We start from the raw sequence: 22,652 nt of genomic DNA, 5'->3' as shown, positions 1-22,652 counted from the left end.
CGGTTTCCAGAGCCTTCTCAGAGGTTTTCTAGCACCTTTCCAAAAGATTTGTGGACATTTCCTGGCCATTTCATTGATGTTTTTCTAATCTTTCTGGAGGTTTCCTGTTGTATCTCCAGAACATTCCTACACTCTTCCTAGAGGTTTACTAGAATCCTCTTAGGGCTATATAAGCCTCTTCATATTGTTTTCAACTCTCACAGGTTGGCCATTTCCGAATTTCCCAAGTGGCACCCTGGAAACTGAGCAAAGCTCAGCACCTCATTCAAGCACCATGTGACCTCAAGTGGTCACAGAACAGCACCTCAGCAGCCTGATTAGTAAACTGAAGAATTATGTAGAGATCAAAAAAAAATAAAATTGCATGTATGGGATCATTCTATAGTCTGGACATGTTTTGTAGCACAAACTCTCAAAAGCACTCTGTAAGAGCATTTCTAGTGCTATCTGGAGTCTTTTGAGCACTGTCCTGTGAGGAAACAGCCTGAGCTACACACGTATCTCATGAGACACAGACCAGCATCTTCCTGTCCCAGGAGGAAAAAACAGCAGCTGGGGGAGAAAACAAAAACAGTGGATGCTTTTCTATGAGTGCTATCCTTTACACAGTGAGAGAAGAAACCACCGAGTGACAGAGATGGGGAAGTGAGGACAGGCCAATTCCCACTTCCCTCCTGGTGTCCCCAGCCTGGCTCACATGGCCTTTTCCTTCCACAGTCACCAAAATCTCCTGTAAAAATCTGTGTGTGGAAATTACCTCGTGGCCCTAGAATAGCAGCTCAGAAATCAGTCTGGGACTGAGGTTTTTACATTTGCTTGTGCTAAGGGAGCTCTGGGGAAACATCACTGCCAGAGCAGTAGGGATCTTACAGGCACAAGAGAATAATTTAGCACAAGAATCAGGAGTCCTCCATGGTGCCCCAGGCAGTACCCAGTGGCTTGGTGGGAGCTGCTCTGTACATACAGATTTACACAGCCTCACTGAGGACCTGCAGCAAGCATCAGGTTTGTTTTGATGATCCTGAAAAATCTGTTGCAATTAGAAAAGTGTGGCCAAAAGTCCCATGAAAAGCAGCATTGTTCACAGCTGGGCCAAAGCACCAATTCAGGACTTTAGGTCCTTCTGAGCCAGCTGTTCCCAGTACTTCTACTTGGACTTTAGAAATCCTCTAGCAATATCTGGCCTCTGGCAGGTTGCTGAACAGCCTGAAATGAGGGGTTTTCACCTCCCAATGTCTTTCCCTCTCCACAGTATTTTACAACACAAGGCATTACTAACAAATTACCTGAAAAACACCACACACCATTATTGGTTGGCATTGGCAGAACATGCTGGAGTAAGGGATACAGGTATCCATTCAAAGAGAAGGAACTGCAGCACCAGAAGACTCACCAATGTACATTTGTCCAGCTTCTGTTTCTTACACCACAATACCAGGTCTTTGACCATGGGATTGGAGCAGTGTTTCCCTCTTTGTTTCCAGGTTTACTGACAATAACATTGTCTGTAGCCATTTCAGGTTCTTGGCTCCATTCCTGGCTCCACTCCATTGGAGAACAGATCTGGATGATGCTGAGAACTGCAAGCTCTAACCAGCAACCTGAGACATTTCAACTTGAGGGACCTCTGCCTGAAGCCTAGAACTCAAAACTGGCTTTCAGTCCCACATCTCTGCTCAGTATTCCTTAGTTTTGTAGAGAACAAAGGCAGACTATCCCATTGCTATAGTGGGATATATAGCATTCAACAAAATAAGCCATCTGCTGGAGAAGCTCCCAAGCACTACATTCAAGATTTATCTTCCATTATTACCAAGGCACGTGAGATGGTGGTATGTTCACATGGATAAAATACTCTCCCCACACACAGATACAATAAAAACCTCATTGCATTTATGTGCTGTTTCAAATGATGGAGCTTCACCCAGCATTTGCTGGCAGCAGACCTGGGCTGCAGTCCCTGGCTTGCTGCTGAGACACCCTTTGAAGTGTTCCAGCCCAAAAGGTGAAGGGCCAGCTGGATAGTGAATGGTGGAGCACCATTCCTTCCTTCTGACTGCTCCTCATTCCATATCTCTGACTAAAATTCCCCCTTAGCTAATGAAACACATCAGTGTGACAAGTTACATGTCTGGGTCCACTCCATCTAGGCTTGCAATGTAACCTGCTCATATCAGCTATTTTGCTCATATTTGGTGAAAGCACACACACAAAAGAAAAGGGATTCTGTGAAACAAGGAAAAACATGCCCTCTATTTCCCCATCATTAACACCCAGAGCCCTTCTGTCAGCCCCACACCATCACATGAATACCAGGATAAGCAAGGGGGAAGATCACAGAGGGAATCTGGAAGCAGACCTCATCTGTGCAGCTGCTGGCAAGCAGAGACCTGCCCTCTGTGGCATCAGTGCTATGGCTGGGCCAGGCTGCAGTTGTGACCTTGCTCATCCTCAACAAGTGCAGAGGTGTGTACAGATCCCAATGATTGTACAGAGGAGCAGTCAATCAAGCTCTGCTGGACAAGGATGCACAATCTGAGTTTAGTTTTTAACATTTGGGGAGAGCAAAAGTTTTCAGACTTCCTTTTTCTTTTTTTTTTTGTTTTTAGCAAGTTTTATGTCAAGAGTTTTTAATATATTTATTTGAAAACAAGGTTTTGTGAAAGAGTACACTAAATAGCATATATCTGTTCTTCAGCCATAAAACACGGACTATCAGCTTCAGCTCAGCACAGATTGGGGATGCATGCACTGAACATCAGATCTCAATAGGAAGGTCTTCATGCCTGTCTTTCTGATATCAAGCATAGTGTCTTCTTTAGATGACATGGCCCTGGAGGAGGGAGAGAGAGAAACGAGAAAATCAAATGTATTTAATTAAGGCTTCTTGTGGTTGGCCCCACACACTCACCCAAGCCTGTCACTGACACAACATTTATAGTTTTTAGCAAGGACTTTGTTTCCGTGCCCGTCCACCAATTCAAGTGCATAATCTCTGCTCCTGGGAGCCCTGAGACATGCCAGCCCATATTTGGAAATAAAGCAACTGGATTTCTGCCTCTCAGTGAGAAACTTGCACATCCATTCAGGCAGTTTAACCAAGGAACCTGAGAACTGCACCATTTATTGCCTGAAACAGATCTACACTAGCATTCAGAGCCCATGACTGAAGTGTCTTTAAATACTGCTAAGAACTGCTGGGAAGACTAGGCAACTCCAGGGAGCAGAACAGTAGTTCTGTTTTGACAAATCCTGGCACCCTGAGGTCAAGTAGATGTCAGCTTTGTTATGTAAACTATTTGCCCCTCTGGGACCATCTTTCAGGAGCTGACTTGTCCCTGTGACCCCTGCACTGCTCTTTGCCCAGTCAGGCTCTACTCAAGAGCAGTTAAGCCTGCCAGATTAGAAAGCAGATCCAGTACAACTGGGTCAGGCCTGACCAAAAAGAATGAATTTGTGGATTTCTAAGCTGCCAAACTCTTAGAATTAGGACAGAGCTTTTTTCTAAATCTGCCACAAAAGCTGTCAAAGAGCTAAACCAAGAGTGCTGAGTGCTGGTAACTGCTTCACTTGGTACAAAGAGGCTTTTCCTTCATTGGGATTTAAAAAGGAGACTCTACACACTACACTGTACCTCAGGCCTTAATCATCAATGTACTCAAAGGGCTCTGGTGGTTCAGGTTCTTGCTCCTCTTCCTCAATCTTCGGACCATGAGCTGCCACGGGTTCAACCAGCTCCTCCATGTCTTCACTGGTGTCCTTCAGGATGATGATGCCTCCAATGGAAAGCTGCAAGACAAGTGCCGTGAGCATTTAGAGCTGCTTGCCTCTGCCTCATGGTGGAGTGTTTGTGGCCACAGAGTCTATCCTAGGCCATATGAGACTCCTCAGCAGGAAGGAGTTTCAGAGAGCAAAGCATCTGACACTCACCTGGATCTCTGCCTGATCAGGGCATGGAACAGGCAGAGTCTATCTAGGTTACTTTTCATATTTCTTCTATCTAGGTCTCAGTTCAACAGAAAGTGACATCTGTATTCACAGCTTTACCCCATTCCCAGTCTGAGGCTTTCCACATGAAAACTAATTGAACTGTAATTGCTTTATAAGGCTCATCTTTTCAGGTTTACAATACTTAGTGAAGCCTCTCTGTGTAGCTGCCTCCCAGGAGATTCTCTGAAACAGAGACTAATCTGATCACTAGTTTCCACAGAGTGATGAATCCTATTAGCAGAACCTCACAAAACCACAGGGGAATTAATTACAAAGATGACAACCAAACCCGTTGGCAGGCTGCAGCACCTCCGGCAGTGGAACACAAGGCCAAAGAGGCAGTGCTGTGTCACACCTGGCTGGGATCAGGGCTTTGGCCACAGCAGGATTTTGGGCTATAAACAGCATTTCAAAGAGGTCTTTTACTCTGGCATTCCCCAAAGCAGAGCAAAGGTCCAGAACGGCTCCATTCCAAGAGGCTCCTTGGTTACACACCCTAATCCCAGAAAAAACTGCACCGTTCTCTTCAAAACCTATTTATGGGGCTTTAAGGCAGGAAACTGAACTCCCTCACCAAGGACTCCGCTTCTTTTGAAATTGAAGCGAACAGACACATTTCAGTGAGTGGACACTTACTGGAACACACAGCAGATCTTCCCAATCCAAACAGCAGTTGGGTCACCTTGTTTCAAAGGGTAGAAAATAAAGAACCCTCCCACTGCTTTGCTAAAGGAGATGTTTCAAAAGGGAACAGCACACAGAGAATTCCAATGTGCTGATGGAATTCCAGGAAATCCATTTATTAAAAACATCACTATTTTCCAGGAAAAAGTATTACTACTACTGAACACCATTTTCCCATGCGTAATCCTGGAAATGGGGTTAAGTCAAGCATGTTATTTCTTGAACAAAAATAAAGGGCAGAAGACTTTGACTCAAGAGATTTAGAGTTCAGGAGCCAGCTTATCAGATTTGCAATATATCTGAGATCTCACAGAAGTTAGTTACCCCTTGGGCTGAGTGCTAAAAGACCTTCTTCATTCTCCATCTGACAATCACATGCTCTCTCTTCTCTATGTTTATAGGAGCTGAAGGAACTTTTCTAAAGCCAGATGTAACTCAATAGGAAGTACATTCAATGAAAACAGCCCTCCATGTAGGTATAAATCCCACTGCAGAGTAATAAAGCTCCAGCACAAGTCCTGATGTATTTCACTGCTTTGACACTGAACCTGAACAACTTCTCAGCCTATTTTAAAGATCATGGCTCAGTCTTTATGTTTCCAACAATGTCATTAATACACAGAGTATGTCTGATTTTCATGCTGCACATTTGACACAAGTGCAAGAAGAAAGAAAAATAAAGCAGCATTAGCATGGTGAAAAGGTTTGCAGCAGCTGTGATGTTCTCCCAGCTAGAACTGCCTGTGACCATTTGCAGAGAGGGACATTAAAAAAGGAAATATGTTGACAGCAAAGCTGCAAATCTCTGCAACACATTCCAGTGCTGCACCAGCTGTGAGTTCTCACGTACACACAGAACTTCTGGGCCTTACACACAAGCCCAGCACTGGGAATGCTCTGCCAAGCACATGGACTGGGAAGGTGACACTTACTGGTTTGAAAGGCTGGTACCGGCAGCTCTCTGTCATAGTGAGAACTTTGAGCTGAGCAGGCATGACTCTGGCTGGGTTGTCCAAAAGCTGGAAGTTGGGTTCAGGCTCTTTTTTCTTTTCTTTTTCATCCTTTTTTTCATTCTCATCCTGTGGGGGGAGAAGAGAAGATCAGTATGATTTCAGCAGTAGCCTCTAACCTTTCACAGTTCAGCAGGGTAAGGTACAGTTAGGCAGCAATCCCACAGTGTGGTGAGAAACCATTCTTTTGCTGAGGAACGTGCTAATATTTATCTATCAGCTGGCACAGAAAATGCCAGCATGGATCTAAGTGCTCTTGACAAGGCATTGCCTCACTCTCAGCTGCAGATGAAAGCAAGTTCAGTGAGAGGTAGCAGTGAAACAGTTTAACCTCTGCTTTCCCTTTCTCCTACCTTTTCTCTAAACTCACTCACCACTTTTTGTCACAGCTGAAGATTCTTTAATATCATTACTGAGCATATGAAAATTGCCAAAAACTGCCCTTGTATTTTTGCAGCTATAAAGCTGTCACTGACATTTCACAGTACTGGCAGTGACAGCAGTTCACCCAAAATGACTCGACCTCAGCAACTCACTAGGGAATTACAGTGAATCCCTCCCTTATCAATTACTCAGCAGCTAGAGGCAAAAAGCAGAAGGAAAAAAACCACTATCCTTTACATACTTCAAAAGGTGGGTCATTTTTTCCCTCTTGCTCAGAAACATTTGAGTAGCAAACAAAAAAAAAAAAAAAAACCAAAACAGAAAAGATGGGAACAACCACCAGGAAACTATTGGGAACACCACTGAATGCATGGCATGTCCTGTAACAGCAGACAGGGCTTTCTCTGGCGCAGCAGCTGCTCATTGCTCTGCAGATCCCTTGGAAACTATGGATTACTAGTCACATAACAGGCATAAGAGAGAAACATGAAAGCAATGATACCTCTAAAACATTAGGACAATGGCAAAACACTCAACTCAAACACAGCAGGTGGCAGCAAGCTCCCTGTTTACTATCCTTGCTTTTCTGCTCGATTCAGCCAAATAAATTTTTCAAAAATCTGGCCACACACAGACACAACATGTGAACCCCTTCTAATATACTGCTTCCTCTTAACACCTGCACTTAAATGTAGGTTGTAGCAATTTTAGAAGAAATATGCATCTATTCAGCACATTTTGCTTACTACATAGAACTGTAAGAATAATTCAAAGAGAAGGCAATGTTTGGTGACAAGGAAACTTGACAAAGGAGAACAAAACCAAAACCCAGAGATTATACCTTGGATGCGTGAGACAATGAATTTTCTGGGCCAGCTGCATGACATTCAGTACCTACAATGTGGTCACACCTATGTAGGTCTAGGAAGGTTATTTTACATACAGACATTTGATTTAATGCCACATGTATGGGGTTTGTTAGACTAAAATTTAAATTAAAGAGGGCAAAAGGAAAAGCACCTGGGGGTGCTGGTTGCCAGTGGCTGAACACGAGGCAGTGTGTGCTCAGGTGGCCAAGAAAGTCAATGGCATTGTGGGTTGTGTCAGCAGCAGTGTGCACAGCAGGACCAGGGCAGGGACTGTCCCCTGTGCTTGGCACTGGTGAGGTGACACCTTGAACCGTGTCCAGTTTTGGGCCCCTCACTACAAGACATACATTGAGGTGCTGGAGTGTGTCCAGAAAAGGGCAACAGAACTGGGGCACCAGACCTGTGAGGAGCATCTGAAGGAGCTGGAGGGGCTCAGCCTGGAGAAGAGAAGGCTCAATGGGGACCTTATCACTGTCTACAACTCCCTGACAGGAGGTGGAGATAAGTGGGGGTCATTCCCCCGGGTAACAAGACACAGGACAAGAAGAAATGACCTCAGGTTGTGCCATGGGAGGTTTAGGTGGGATATTAATAAGAATTTCTTCTTCAAAAAGGTTGTCAAGCACTTGAAGAGGCTGCCCAGGGGAGTGGTGGAGTCACCATCTTTGGTGGTATTTAAAAGACGTGTAGATGTGACTCTTGGGGACATGGTTTGGTGGTGACCTTGGCATTTCTGGGGTCAAGTTGGACTTAGAGGTCTTTCAAACCTAAAGAATTCTATGGGTCCACAATGCACTTTCAGCTTACAGTTTTTCTTGGAATATTTCCATTTATGAGCAGGGCACAATTCAAAGGGTCTTTTGTCACCAAGAATTTTAGCTACCATATGTTTTCCAAATTACAGCAACTACCAGAAATTCATTTCTCCATTACTCAGCTTGCTCCAGGATGACACATTATTCACAGATGAGGATGACAACTTCCAATGTCACGTCTATGAGCTGAAAGAAATCATCAGAGGACCAAAGCAATCACCATAACTACTGAGCAGCATATGGAACCTGTGCTCAAACCTCAGCTGGTTCTGAGCTGGGTGTGGATAAATGTTTGGCATTTTGATAGATGGGCAAAGCACATAAGAGATTGCTGGCAAAAAGGTGAATGTTTCAAAATAGGAGGTTAAGCATGTGCAAAACCAGAATGTTTAAACTCTTCAGTGCTCTCAAGGTGAATTAGACACAATCAAGCAACTGCTACAACACTCCTTTTTAAAAGGTCAGAATCCCAAGGACATGAAATTACTAAACCTTTTCTGCATTAGCAAGAAAATTACTTGGATAAGAGAGAAGATTCCTCTGGGTCTAAAACCAGCAGGTAATGAAATAATACTCATAAGGTTTATGCAGTTAAAGGTGCATAAACCTGTCAAAACAAGCTTTTGCCATTCAGGAAGTCAGTTACTTAACAACACTGAGGAAGATTTATTTGTCAGAAATAACAGATTCACAATTAATAGGACCTCTTGCTTTTAACAGTGCACACACAGACTAAAGGTGCTAACCAGTGTCTGCAGCAATGTGTCAGTGCTTTGCTCATAACACAGGTTGCAAGAGGACAGAGATAAGTGCGTGTCAACTTTTCTGACACACCATCCACATTTATAAGGGTGGGGGGGGGAAGAAGACATTTAAGTTTCAATGTGTGCACCCACCACTTCCATCTTTTCCTCTTCCTTCTTCTCTTTCTCCTTTTCCTTCTCTTTCTTCTTGGCTTTTGCAGTGATGGACAGCACAGCAGTGGAAACCTGGATATGGCAACAGATGAGGCATTCAGTGTGATCCAACATAGTATACTGAGTTTCAGCCCACCAGGCTTGAGTCTTTTGGGAACAAATGGCAGAAACTTTCTGAGAGGGTCAGGGAGCAACAGCATTTGTCACATTGCTGGTGAGAATAAATGGTGGGCTCTTGGCACATTTTAACTTTTGGCCAGGGAAGTTTAAAGAGAAAAGATTTGTCCAATTCACATCCTATTCAAAGGCAAGAAAACAGCTATAAGCAGTGAGCTTTGCCTTTCATCAGGGTTAATTTCTGGATTCCTTGGTGGCCTGGAAATCTGTCCTGTCCAGCAGTCAATTCTGGTAAAATGTTTTACAGTTTTCACACCATGTCATTCATCAGCATGACATGCCTGAGGTCTCCATTGCTCCACAATTGCTCCCTAAGGGCTGCTCTGCCTGCTGCCGTGCTCTGCTCAACAGCTTTTACCATCCTGTGCCAGGAGACAAATTGCTTCCACTATTGTCCCACTTGTGACCCCAGAGGTCTCATCTTCTCCTTTTCAATAGGAGATATTCTCAGTGCCACACTCACCTTTTTGCAATCCATGGAGCTGACAGCAATTATTCTAGCACATGGGCCCACTGCTCCTTCCATATGGGACTATTTGAGAAATGTCTCACCTAATATTTTCAATGGTTGCACTGGAGCAGCATTTTGGAGCTCAAGTCACAGAACAGACCCTGCTGTGCTGGGTGCTGCACATACAAGTCAGTAGGGCACGGAAAGCAGTTTTTTTATTCAATAATTCTGCTTGACCACTTCAGACAAGGGAGGTTGCAGCAATTCAGTAGCAAAGCACTTGTATGCCACAATCATCAATAGTCCCAGGCACAGCAGGAAAATTTACCTCGAATTCTCTTTTGGAGACTACAGCACCTGCCAATTTTTCCTTTACTCTTTAGATTCCCTAGTAGTACCACCAAAGTCAATGTTTATACTAGGAGGGAGAAGAGGTTAGTCTTTACACAGAAAGCCAACTCAAATACCTTTTCTTTCTCCTTTTCCTTTGGTACCTCAAGAGGTGGTGGGTAGGCAAATGTGGACGGCTTACAGTTGGACTTGTACTGGACTTTCGGCATCTAAGACAAAGAGTTTAAAACAATGTTAGAAACTAGAAAAGCAGGGGAAAAATCCACAGCAGAATAATTACTTTAGCTTCATTTTCCTTCCAGCAGAGACAAACACAGATCCTCTAAAGAATACAAGCTTCCCCTTCTCCCTCTCCGGAAGCTGAGAAACTGTTATCAGTGGCAGTGGTTCAACTAGAACAATGTTATTTAATTATTCTATAATTTGACTCTGGCAAGCTCTCCTAGCCCTCTCCATACACTCTATCCTATTCACACCATGCTTTGTTTTCATTGCTTCAAAGCTTTTGTGGTTTTGATGTTGTTGCTGTGTTTGTGTGTATTAACACAAAATTGGTTTAAGATCTAAGTGAAGATCTGCTCTGTCAATGCACGCGAGGGCAAACCAAGCACTGACACTCCCTTCCTGCCAAAGGACCGTACATTTGGGGGTGAGTTACCAGTGACACACATTCTCTTACTCTTGGCTACTTAAGCAAGGGTAGAAAGCATCTTCTGATAGCCAATCCAAGTTCTTAAACACCCCCATGCTGTCACATCCAGAAGCTTTTTTCTGGAACTTCCTCGCTTAGTTTTTCAGCACAGGAGACACAGCATGGTACACAGCTTACAGGGGCTGTACCACAGCTGATAGCTGGTAGAACAGATGCACAAGAAAAGTGCAGTACCCATGGCTGCTCAGTTTAATGTTTAGTCCCTAAGGAATCCAAACAAATCCTCTATTCCCACTGCTAGCTTTCCTAGGGGAGAACATCACATAATTTATCTGGGAGGCCGGGGGGGGGCAACACACTTTTAAAAAAAATAACCCTGACCTTCAAGAGTGATAGTGGGGTGGCCTCTGCCAAAATACTCTAAATAGAGTTCCTTTCTTTTTAAGCTACTTTTAAGTAAAGAGGTCAGTGTCTGCTCTCTACATTTTTCTTGTTCCCATTCCCAATACCAGCTCTGCAATTTAAGCCTGTTTTTCAGATTTCTTCCAGGTAATTTGTGCCTTTTCTGGCCCAAACAAGTCAGAAACATGCAAAGAAAACCAGCAAATCAATGAACATGCCTTGCAGACCACTTGAATATTCCAAGCAACTTTTCAGTCTCTTCTCTCTTCTTGTTACATACCTTAAGATCCTTGTTAAGGCCAATGACACAGGTTGGGGTGAACGCCAGTGACAGGAAGTGTGACAGAGGGAACCAGAACCAGAACTGGGTGAAGACCAAAACCCCCACCACAGAAGGCATGTGTGTATGTCCTGTCCTCGACTGCAGTGAAATGGTGACGTTATGGCCCCCTGTAAGGAATCATGAAAGTCAGTGAATGATTGATTCCTGGGTACTCCATAAAGACACCCGAGCAATGAATGTCAAGCAGCTGCTGTCAAAGGCCTGCACAGGCCACAGTGCTGCCAGTTTCCTCCTCTGGAACACACTTCCCTCCTTTATTGTGAGCTCAGCTTACTCAGTAAAACAGATGTACAGCACAGCGACCACACTGCTCCAAAGTACCCAAACAATCAGGGAATAGAGCCCTTCTTCCATGCTCATTTTGCCAGGATAGAGGTTAGACAAAAGTACAGGCAGTGAGAGGGAGAGGAAAAGACAAACTTTTGCCATAAACAGTTTTAAAACATGGCATATAAATGATTCCCAAGATGAGGCTCAAGAGGAACACAGTACACATACAGCTGAGCACATAGAAGCTTTTCTTTCTGTGACTGCCTCCCTGAACTATCAGTTATTCAGAAGAAATACGCCTAGGTTTTTATCTTACACCATCTCAGTAGAAAAAAAAATGTAAACAGCAGCAACTTCAGAAGTTGTTTCTAGACATTATCAATCTAAGCTGCACAGAGACAAGCTCCTGCAGCCTTTGCAGAAAAATTACATCTCTGCCAGACAACCAAGTCTTAGATTTGTACTTGCAAAGCAGAGACCCAAACAACTCCCTATGTTGATGTAGTGCAGAAACATTGAGCTAGAAACAAAATTGAAAGACTAGACTTGCAGACAGAGTAAGAAAGTGTTAATCTGATCTTCTGTCTGCTGATAAACACAGTGCATTGAGTTGAAGAGGGCACCAGGCAAGTCCATTACCACTGACAAGAGCTGGTGCAGGGAGGTTAAGTTTGTTAATTCCCAAGCACCCGCTCCTCAGGCCACCTTATAGCTGAAAACCCCAAACTGGAGTAGCTTTTCCCAGGCTTGCACAAACAGCCACCTCGGGCAGGGCCAGACAGCAATGGAGCTGATTTTTAAAGACAAACAGAATTCTCTTCTGCTGCCAAAACTAATGAAAGCCCTAACTTGAAGCAGTACTGTCATCTTGGGCATCTGTCAGGGTTAGTCCAGCAGAGGCAGTGCAAGGTGGGACATTTTGATGCCCTCCTGTAGGATGTTCTGCCTACATTCTATCTCCTTCCTCTTCCTTTTGTGTAGCAATAGATCTCCTGCTGTTTGACAGGAAAACTCCTTCCTGCTAGGTCTTGAAGAAAGACAAAGATATGGCTCTGTCTTTTTCTACTGCTAGGTCTGCTCTGCTGCTTAGAACTTTCTCTGATAGCAATCTCTTGCCTTTTCATCTGAATTTGCCACAGCACGGTGGGGAGACTGCCTGAGGTCTTGTGCTATCCTTAAACATGTCAAGCAGAGCACACTCAAATTTCTGGTCTTCTCCTCCATCTTTGCTTTGAACTTTATTTTACTGCATCACTTTGTAAGGACCAGGCCCTGGTTATCAGCAGATATTCTGAATCAAGCAGCCCAGTGAATGTTGCACAAGCAGCTTAATTGGACTTTATCAAACTTTTGCACTTTAATTTTCAGAATTTTAACCTATGATTCAGATAAAACCTAGAATTATCCAATCTCTGGAATTTCTTGAATGAGCAACAGATTTAATATTCAAAAGATGCTGTCATGCTACTTTTTTCTGCTGTTTTATACCCAGAAACAGTTCACCCTCACTCCCAGGATTTTGCAGGGAGCAGGAAAGGTGGGGAGACATAATACTGCACAATTGTGATTTATCTTCATGATTAAATGGCAGCCCTGACTGCCTGGAAAGGAACACATTCCAGATCTTTGGCTAGATGAATAAAAGCTGTAACATGATGCCTGAAAAAAAAATTCAAAAAACATTCAAGAAAAAAATTCAAGTATCCTTGTACTATAAGGTCCATCTCCCAAAATTCACACTGCCACTGGGGCAAGGGGCGTTTAGGGAAAAACCCCAAGCACTAAGTTAAATTTAGTGTCTACTTTTTTCTCATTTTATTAAAGAAAAGTGTTGCTGCTGAGGTTTCTCAATGCCCCAGCAATGGCAAAGACCAAATTCTTCATTTCCACTTCAGTGCTCCCAAGGTACCCCACTCCTTCTATTAAACTACCAGCCTACGTGGCTGCCTCATTGTCAGAGCAAAAATCCCACGTCCAGCTCATCATTTCCCAGGCATACACTGGAAATCTTGCACTTCTAATCCAACCCTGTCATTGGAAGAAAATTGGGCTTTTTTCCTCACCCCACAAAAAAAAGACACAAAACTAAGTTCAATTGCCCCAGCTGTGGCAGATAACACAAAGAATATTTTCCTCCTGGTAATAATTAAATTCTGTAATTCATTGTTTCAGATAAGCACTTCCAGTTGTATAAGAAGGATAAAAAGAATTTGTTCTTTTAGGAGGCTCTAATGAAAGTGGCAATAGGTTAAGAAAAGGAGTTCACAGCCTTCCCTGAGTCTCTCAGCAAGAAAAAGAGGTTAAGGTTGGCACAAATTCCCATAAAGTTTATTGTAACAGGACATTTCTGGTTTCCAAATCATTATACAATACATGGGTGACACAGGAGGCAAATAAGGTTTTAGTTGTATTTTTATGATTTAATCTTAAGGGTCAGAACTCAAAACAGGTCTGTACTGCTGAGAGAAAAATCCCAGAGCCAGCTAGTCCCTGACTTCCCAGGAACTGAGTGTGAGTATGGGAACAACCAAAAGTATTCTGAGAGTCTCATGCCAAGAACATTGCTCAGTCTAAGCTCCAGGAGGGGCACCAGGAGGCAGGAAGGTGGTGCCTGTTACTGAGCAGGCCTGGTCCTCTGTGACAGAGGAGCCTGACATGGCCAGCAGGGAAGCTTTTTAAACCTGATTCCATGCAGAAAGGAGCAGGCAGCATCACGTTCTTCTCCCCCATGGCACAGCCTGGAGGTGCAGGGATTTCACACAGACACTGCACCCGCTGCAGGCTGCTGTGCCTGAGCCACAGCACAGAGACAAATTCTGAGGCTCCTTTGCTTGTGGACTTCAGGACTAATCTTGATCTCAAGAGTACAGGAAAAACCAGCTTGTTTCTGCCTATTACAGGGGATACAGAGGTGCATGGCAAGAGAAGGCCTCAGCACAGGAGACCAGATGGGAGAAATTGTGTTTCAAAACTTACAAAAGAAGTGCCACTGACAGTCACAGCATTGTACAAATGCTACCTCAGCAGAAGGAAAAATTCAAAATGTTGTCTGTCCTCTTTGCTTACAGAAACTGTCCTTAATAGGCCCTGCAACTCAGCCCTTGTGAAATGCTGATGGCCTTAGAGAATCCTCTTCCTGACTCAACACTGAGTCATTAACATTCATGAAATGATGTTTTCTTTGCTAGAAAAAAGTAGCAGTAGGCTGTGAAACTAACTGGGCCTTCTGAAGAAACATTGATGCAGTTAACTGTGCTTCCTCCTTTGTGCATTCTCTTTTAATAATCATGAAAGTAGCAAAAACTAGTTATTAAAGACATATATATATATAAACTTATATATGATTTTAAAAACTGGTCATGTAAAGTTTTAACAGAAAAAGAAAAATATGAAGACTGGATACCATATGATTTCTGAATTTCTGGAGCAGATGATGATTTAGAAAAATAAAGCAGCAACCTACCATGCTATAATAAATCAACATTCAGCGTGACAAAACAGACTTAGAGAAGAAATATTGTATTTGTCCAGACTTCTGTACATAAATTCAGCCTCAATGACTGGGCTGAATCTCTCCTAGCAGAAACATGCTGATACAAGCTGAAACTACAAAACAGGGTTTATTTCTTTAAATAGCTAAAATTTTATGAAAACTGAGATTTCTTGCTACTATGACATGACAGGCATAAAACAAGCACCTTATCTCCCAAATTAAATTTGTTGTTACAGTGATTGCAACCAAACAAGTTTAAGAAATTTTAGCAGCTTTACATGTTTGAGGAATTACCTGCATCCAAAATGCCTTGTGCCAGGATTGCTCCAAACTTTGCCATAACATCATCATGCTTATCATTGATCACTTTGGAATAGAGCTGTCTGAACTGGCTGACCTGGTTAAAAATAATAAAAAGGGAAAAAAAAGAGAGAGAGATTATAAAACTGACTGCATGAGTCAAATTGTCCATCTTCAGTAGAAGCATCTTCAATTTCTGCATCCTACAATGACATTTGCATTTTCAATAGCTTTAGCCACTGGTATTACAAATCACCCCATTAATAATTAATGATAGAGATTTTCCCCACTTGAAGATATCCATATACTGATTTTAAAATATTCAGGATGGATGTGCATTTCCAAATCACATTTTGCAAACCTTATAGGAATACCCTTAGAATCTCTAGGGTGTCACTGGAATAAAAGATCAATTGATGAGTTTGTAGTAAGAACTATTATATGTTCTTATGTGACTTACACTGCACTTTAATAAATTTCCTCCATTTCCTATTGCTGAAAACCTACAACTTTTTCCATTATTCCTACACAATATTTCTCCTGTACCAATAATGCCCCTATGATGCACCATCAGCAAATTTTGCTATTTCACTCCTACCTTTTAAGTGAGAATCATTAATGAAAATATTTAATAAAGTAACAGTTTATGCCATGATATGTTCACCACAATATCTTAAGTACACAGTAAAGGAAACTGGTAAATCTTTGCTTATGTTATCATTATTCCCTTGAATGGTTTCATCTTTCACTTTACCAAGTATTGAAGAGACAGAACTATACTGTCACATCCAGCAATATCCAGGGCTTCACCATAAATTAATAACTTATGTCTTTTAATATATGCAATGGAGCAACAATATAGCTTAAGTATAATTTTTCTAGCTGAAAAAACAGACCAGAAAATCCCAATCTGCAATCCAGTCAAAACCTGGGAAGCCACACCACACCCACAGAATATCTGGCAGAGTATTTATCTATTTTTAAAATTAATTTTAATCCAGATACTCATGTGACATTTTGTCTTCTTTTTTTTTTTCTTTTTTCTTTTTACATACTAAGCCTTCATTTGACATTTTCAAAAGCAAAGAAGGCGTTTTTGAATAGAATTCTTCCAAGATGTCTTTAACAAGCTTCTCTCCACTACTGGTCCACTTTGTTCCTGGTATTCCAAGTTCTCTATCTACATCTGCAGCCACAAAGGAGAGGACAAACTTCTAGCTCAAGGCAGTAGGGCCAGACACTGCCAGCAGAGACACTGAGCAGTTTTGAGAATTTCAAACACAGTTGAAGTTTCCAAGCATAAAACCTTAATACCAGACACGTCTCACATCCAAAGATCGTGTGCTGTCCAGGGACACCAGTGAGCTTTGCTCAGGGACAAGTGTCCTACAAGGCCAAGCTTCAACACAGCTTTGGCACAGCCTCTGATGTTTCCAGAGCCTAAATGTACCTGGGATAGAGGCTTAAACACTGACCAAGACACTGAGGACAGCACCCAGCAAACTGCTGGTCCCCATCCATGCAGGACACACTGAGCTCCAGAGCTGTGCCAAGGAGGGTCAGCACAGGGCACCAGGAGCAGCCTTCAGGCATCACTCCTACCACATGTGGCCTGCCTGGGGAATCTCAAGCTTTTGCAGAAAGCTTTCACACCTGTGAAAAAACATCCATTCATACAACTGAGTCAGTGACATGAGAACTGTGTTGAGAATAACATTTTGTTAAACTGGGATTCATCAATGTAAAAAATAAACATTGAAACAGAATGAAGAGCTGTCTGAGGGGATGAATCACACTGCAGGGGTTTCTCAGCAAGGAACAAGATCAGATTGCCCTGTAAAAGCACATCTGAGCCAGGAGGTAATCCTGCAGCCAAGGCAATGCTAGCACTGCATTTCACGTGTGAATTTTTGACCAGTGGCAGTAAGAAGTTGAAACCAGACCTTTGAGATATTATGTCCAATATCTGGGGTGGAAATAAAAGACAGAGACCATCTCTCCAACCCATGAGCATTATACCCAAGAGCTGCAGCACTGCTTGGCAGCCCTGCACAGTTCAGAGTAAGATCACGCTTTCTGCAAAAGGGTTTTCAATGCAGGGTCACTTGTCACACCACTTAAAACACAGGTGTCCTAAATGAACAGACACTCTCTAGGTGACATCTTCCCTGCCTTCACTCCTTCAGCCAGTAACCCAGTGATACTACTTGTCACCTCAACTCATTCAGCACTGATGGCATCTAACCTGATTGAGCCACTTTGTGATACCAGAAGACATTAACATTCATACAAGCAAGTCCTGCTCAATAGGACTGCATTAAAATGGCTGTTTCACACCAATGGACAGTCTCATTACCATGAAGCACCAGAGCAACAGCAGCAAAGGTGAACAAAACAACAATTCTCTGGAAGAGCAGCATGCATTTATTAGAACTGTCAGGGGAAAACAGCAGCTATTTCCATTTTTCCCCAAAGTCCAACAATTTGTGTGCTAATATTAGTTCTCCACTCACAATTCCTTTTTGCATTAAAATGTTTTTAGTTATTTTGCAATTATTAAAACTAAGAAAAATGAGCAACATGAATTATCCGGGCAGTCACACAGACAGATGTGTGGCAGGGAGATACTGCACACACAATGCAGGGTTTATTCTGGGTATTCAGATCAAACTCTGCTCTTGCTTCACTCCATTTATGCTTTTTCAAGCTCTCGTGATTTTTATTTAGAAAAGCTTACACTGAGGTTTACGTGTTCAGTGTAAATGGTTTGCTTGTTACATGTGACCTCTTTGTACACTGGAAAAACACCTTAGTTTGCATTTGCAGCCTGGAACAGGGCCTCAAAGGCAGCCACATGCAGACCAGGTGAACCTAAGCCTTCAGGTATTGTTTGGAACAGACACACTGGGAAACAGAAGTAAAAGGTAAAACTATTTGTTGAGCTGAGCAGCAGAATTCCAGTGCCTCTGTTTAGAGAACATCATTCCCTTGACTCTGGGCCCAGCCTCTGGGTTTGGAATATTTATGAAAACAGACATATGTTACAAAGCTCATTTGGTGGACTGTAATCCAGAATTTACACTGTAATCAAATCTTCAGAGAACTAAACCCTGGGTGGAGTGAGAAGGCATTCAGCAGAACTGCTGATGTTCACACTGGTGTCTGAACTGACAAAGCAGCCTTGGAACAGAGGGCAGGAACACCTCACTTGGGAAGGTGAGAGAGGGCTAGAAAGGGAAACCATCCACCTCCCTGGTCATGGTGCACTGCCTCTGTGAAAACCCCTTCCTTAATACACCTTCCTCAGCTCCTAATCACATGTGCATTGACAGAGCACATGAACAGAACACCCAGGCAACAAGCCCACCAGGAACCTGCCAGCTTTGGCACCAGGACCCCGTGCAGGGCAGAGAGGTGTCTGAGACACTGACAAGGGACCAAGGACAGAAACCTGGCTGCTCCACCTGAGCACATCGACTGCCACCTCTCCAGGTGACAGGGACAGGTTACAGCAGATCAGCTGAAAGCAGGCATTCAGTGAACAAGCACTGAACAGCTGCAGTAAGAAACAGTCCTCATGCCATCTCTCATAAAAATAATCAATTCCATCTCAAGAGCATTCTGTGTTCATATAAGTTCTGCATACCTGTGCATTGTGAGCCATGGATCACTGCCAGGCCTGGAAAATGCATTAAGCAAGTGTGCCCTTTCCAGAGTTTAAAGTCAATGGAAGCAAAATTGTTCTATGAAAGGGTGAGAGACTATCCAGACTTAGGGGCCAGGCCAACCCAGCCCAAGGATTGAGACCAAAGGTCTCAACACTCAAATGCATAATAGGCCCGCACGCTTGTTCAGGCTGTTCCTACAAAGCAAATGCTTTACAGGAATGGGAATTTTGACTGGATCAGGTCCCAGATGAAAACATTCCTTGCTGCAGGGGAAAGCCTGCTTTGGCAGGTCTGGCTGCAGCAGTTCAGGAGGTGCTGGGGCACTCACCTCCTACAAAATGGAGCAAGATGTCAACAGCCAACCATTTCTTAAGCTGTTGAAGCAAAACCTGCCAGAGTTTGTCTAGTAAAGCCCTTTTATCTGCTATTATTTTTCCTTCAAACCACAGCAACAAGTACAACCCAAACTACTGTGTAAGTTTATTTAATATGCCATGAAACCCACAAGCTTTGTTTCTCCCTTGAAATCTTCAAGCACTTCAAAAATTCTACAGCATTTGGAAATGCTACCTAGAAATTTATTTGGGCAGCTTCCAGGAGGAACACTAAAATATAGACAATGACTCATTTCATCTTTCTAACAAAACACACACCCCATTCTGATAACTAGTGCTGGCCAAAATGGCATGGCAGTGAGTTCAAATGAAGCCAAACACAGAACCTTGGAAACAGTGAGGAAACAACAGAGACTTTGAGATATGAGAACATTACAACACCATTTCCTACCACCAAGGGCTGTCATTTATCAGGCTATTTATCACTTCTCCCTCCACCAGTCAATATTCATGCACATGAAGCCCAGGAGATTGTCAAGAACAAGATTTTATAAACAGTTAATTACAGGAAATATTGGCAGGTGATTTGCACAATGCTTCTGGCAAATTCAAGCTCTTAAGCACAAGAGCATTAATAAAATCTAATAAGATAGACTCAACATGCAAACAGTTTAAAACCTATCTTCTTCAAAAGATGAAGTTACTCTGCATACACTTGCCCTTTTGAAGGAGTGTACAGAAGCATCTCACAGCAGAGGGCTTTCATAAGTAAAGGTGCTACCAGAATATTGCAAAATCATTCTTGCACCCTAGCAAGACCTAGCATTTCATCTAAATGGGGAGAAAAATCCCAACAGCAATCTGGTCCTGGTTTCTTCACATCTTAAAGACAACAGGCCAATATGATTGAAGGAAGATGGAGAAAAAGGCCATTATGACTGAAGGAGGATGGAGGAAAAGGCTTGACCTTATTTATTATTTTCTCATTTTGCCAAGATGACTATCCTAACACAAAACCAGGAATTAAATTTACTTTTTCAAGTAGTTCAACACCTAGTTTGTCTCCAAAACTGCTGACTTCATTGCCCTGCAAGTCACAAACATATCCTGAAGTTGTCATTGATTTCTGTTATGATGACCTCATCACATCTGTAACTTTGGATTCCATTTCATAAAATAAACTTCTTAATATTTTATATCTGGTACTAATATGGTTCTTAAATCTACCAACAGAGGTCAGGAAAAATCACATTGGCTGCACATGGAGGAATTGGTCTCAATTCCAAAGAGACCAAACCACCTTTACTCAACACCTGCTATGCCTTTTTGGCCCTTAAGCAACTTGCAAGTCCAAGGAGTTAATGTAATTACAATTCTTTATTTCACAATTCAATCCTTTATTTAAACTATTAAAATTTAAATTTTTTTGAATTATTCATTTAAACAAAGATTGAGCACAACAAAGAGGAGGACAAACACAAAGGGAAGATCACAATGAAGTTAATTCAAAGGCATACATCTACCCTTTTCTCACAATAAAAATAGCTTTTTTTAAACCAAAATACTTTGATTCTTAAATCTCTGTTTATTCCTGGCATTTTGGTGTTGCAATGCTCAGCTCTCAAAACTCTGACAACATTTTACTCCCAAAAACATCTTGAACTGTTTAAGGAAGATTATTTGCTACCATCTTTCCCAAATGATCAGCAGAGAACTGAAACTATTTCTAACCCAAAGCTCACTAATAAAAATAAGTAAACTGAAAAAAATATATCAAATCCCAGGAGAGATAAACTGAGCAGCAATGACAGGAAGCTGGCCAGGCTCTATGACACAGTGTTTTTTAAAATCACCATCTCTCACATGCAAAGCATCACCAGGTATTTAGAAGCAGGAGATGATGATATATAAACTTTAGCTTCTCTGTAGCCCCATCAAGACTCTACAGCTTGTGGGATATAAAAATCACCACACTGCTCTTCCTAGGTGCTTATTACTCAGCAATGCAAATATCCACATCCATCAAGTCAGGCCCTTTGGCACACAGTGTCCAGCATGTCACTCAGGAATCTAATCAGATCAAAATATGTCCTGGCAATCTAAAAATGGCTCCTTTTCTGAAGAACTTCACCACTTCACATCAGAGTTAAGTAATTTTTTTTCAGATTGGCAGTGATCTCCAAAAAGTTTCCCATGGATAATAAATAACTTAATTGGAAGCATACCTCTCAAAATATTTACTTTTGAGCAAGAAACAATAATGGTTATAACCAACTTTTGGGGTATTTATAAAAAGCAAAATTGTTGTATTCTGTGTTTAGTTCCTGAACTGGCAAAATATTTCAGGTATTTTTTATTAATTTTTAATCTGGAACTTTGTTTCTGTTTGTTTTTTAATATCTGTAGTGCTTCTATGACCAGACAATTAATTGCCTCCTGTATCTATATCAGGCAACAATTTGGCATTAAGGTGTTTCAGTTTCTGGCCCCATTTTTAAACAAGCCACTGACTCCCAAACTATACATCTCATCCTGTATTTGCTGGCCAACTATTTTAACCACTCTTTTATCAAGCAGAAGTATCACACATGACTTGGAAGTCAAGTTTTGCAGGCCTCTTTGGGAAAAGAGATCTGCCTTATTACACACCTCAAATAATCTATGTTTTCACTAGCTATTTTCCTACCCACGTTTTTCTTTAGGACAAACAGAGTCTTTCACCTATCATCTCAAAAAGCCAGAAACTCCAACACGCAGACTCAGCAAGTGATTCATGTTTTAGGAAGGCTGACTGATTCAGAGCAGACTGCAATTCCCATCCCAAGAGATTAGGGTGCTTTGCAAACTAAAATGAATCAATCTTCATAATGTCCTTTCATAAATAAATCATTAATTCTTTCTGCTGGGAAACTGAGGCACAGGAGAGCTATATAATTTGCCCAGTACGAGAGCAACACAAAATGATTAAACCTGATCTCCTATACTGAGGCCTGGCATTCCAGGAACAAACAATAAAAACAACCAAGGAACAAACAATAAAAACAACAATTAATTTCTTTCCACAGAGAGATAATTCAACTTCACATTACAGAAGCTTTGTATCTTGGAGGACAGGGGAATCTAACAAAAGTCTAGTGTTCTCCACTGGCTTATTCAAGTGAACTACTATTCTTGGCTTATTCACTTGAACTAGAATTCTGATAATATAAACAACATTCCCAGATTCTGGTCAGTGAAAACTAACATTTTTCTTTCTTTAAAAAAAAAAATAATTCAAAGGAACAAACTGTCTGCCAGCAAATTTTCATGTTCCGTGACTTAGAAATACCCAAACACCTGCGTTTGTAGATCCCCTCTGACTTTCCCAAGTAAAATCTGCCACTGGACAGAGGCTTTTTTCCTTCTTCTCATCCAAATGCAGTAAAAAGGTGTCTGTTTTTATCACAGTTCAGTTTCTAAAATGACATCAATAAAAGCAACCAATATGCAGCAGATGAGTAGCAAAGTACCAGCTACTGCTCTGCCTCAGCACTTACCAGAG

General features: G+C 42.1%; 1 protein-coding gene across 1 annotated transcript in view; it reads right to left on the bottom strand.

Moving 5' to 3' along the window:
• Positions 1 to 2,613: 2,613 nt before the first annotated feature.
• Positions 2,614 to 22,652, bottom strand: part of PSMD1 (proteasome 26S subunit, non-ATPase 1) — a 66,095-nt gene continuing 46,056 nt past the window's right edge. Inside the window, exons 19-25 of the mRNA XM_066556741.1 lie at positions 15,103 to 15,205; positions 10,983 to 11,152; positions 9,765 to 9,857; positions 8,649 to 8,741; positions 5,607 to 5,753; positions 3,635 to 3,789; positions 2,614 to 2,833 (exon numbers count right to left, since the gene is read on the bottom strand). Coding sequence (XP_066412838.1) covers positions 3,643 to 3,789; positions 5,607 to 5,753; positions 8,649 to 8,741; positions 9,765 to 9,857; positions 10,983 to 11,152; positions 15,103 to 15,205 — 753 coding nt within the window. The 3' untranslated portion in view covers positions 2,614 to 2,833; positions 3,635 to 3,642. The remainder of the gene's footprint in view (positions 2,834 to 3,634; positions 3,790 to 5,606; positions 5,754 to 8,648; positions 8,742 to 9,764; positions 9,858 to 10,982; positions 11,153 to 15,102; positions 15,206 to 22,652) is intronic.

Source organism: Molothrus aeneus, chromosome 10, assembly GCF_037042795.1.
Source record: "Molothrus aeneus isolate 106 chromosome 10, BPBGC_Maene_1.0, whole genome shotgun sequence".
In the NCBI taxonomy this organism is placed as follows: Eukaryota; Metazoa; Chordata; class Aves; order Passeriformes; family Icteridae; genus Molothrus; species Molothrus aeneus.
Note: the sequence above shows the minus strand (reverse complement) of the source record. Positions and strands in the feature narration are given on the sequence as shown.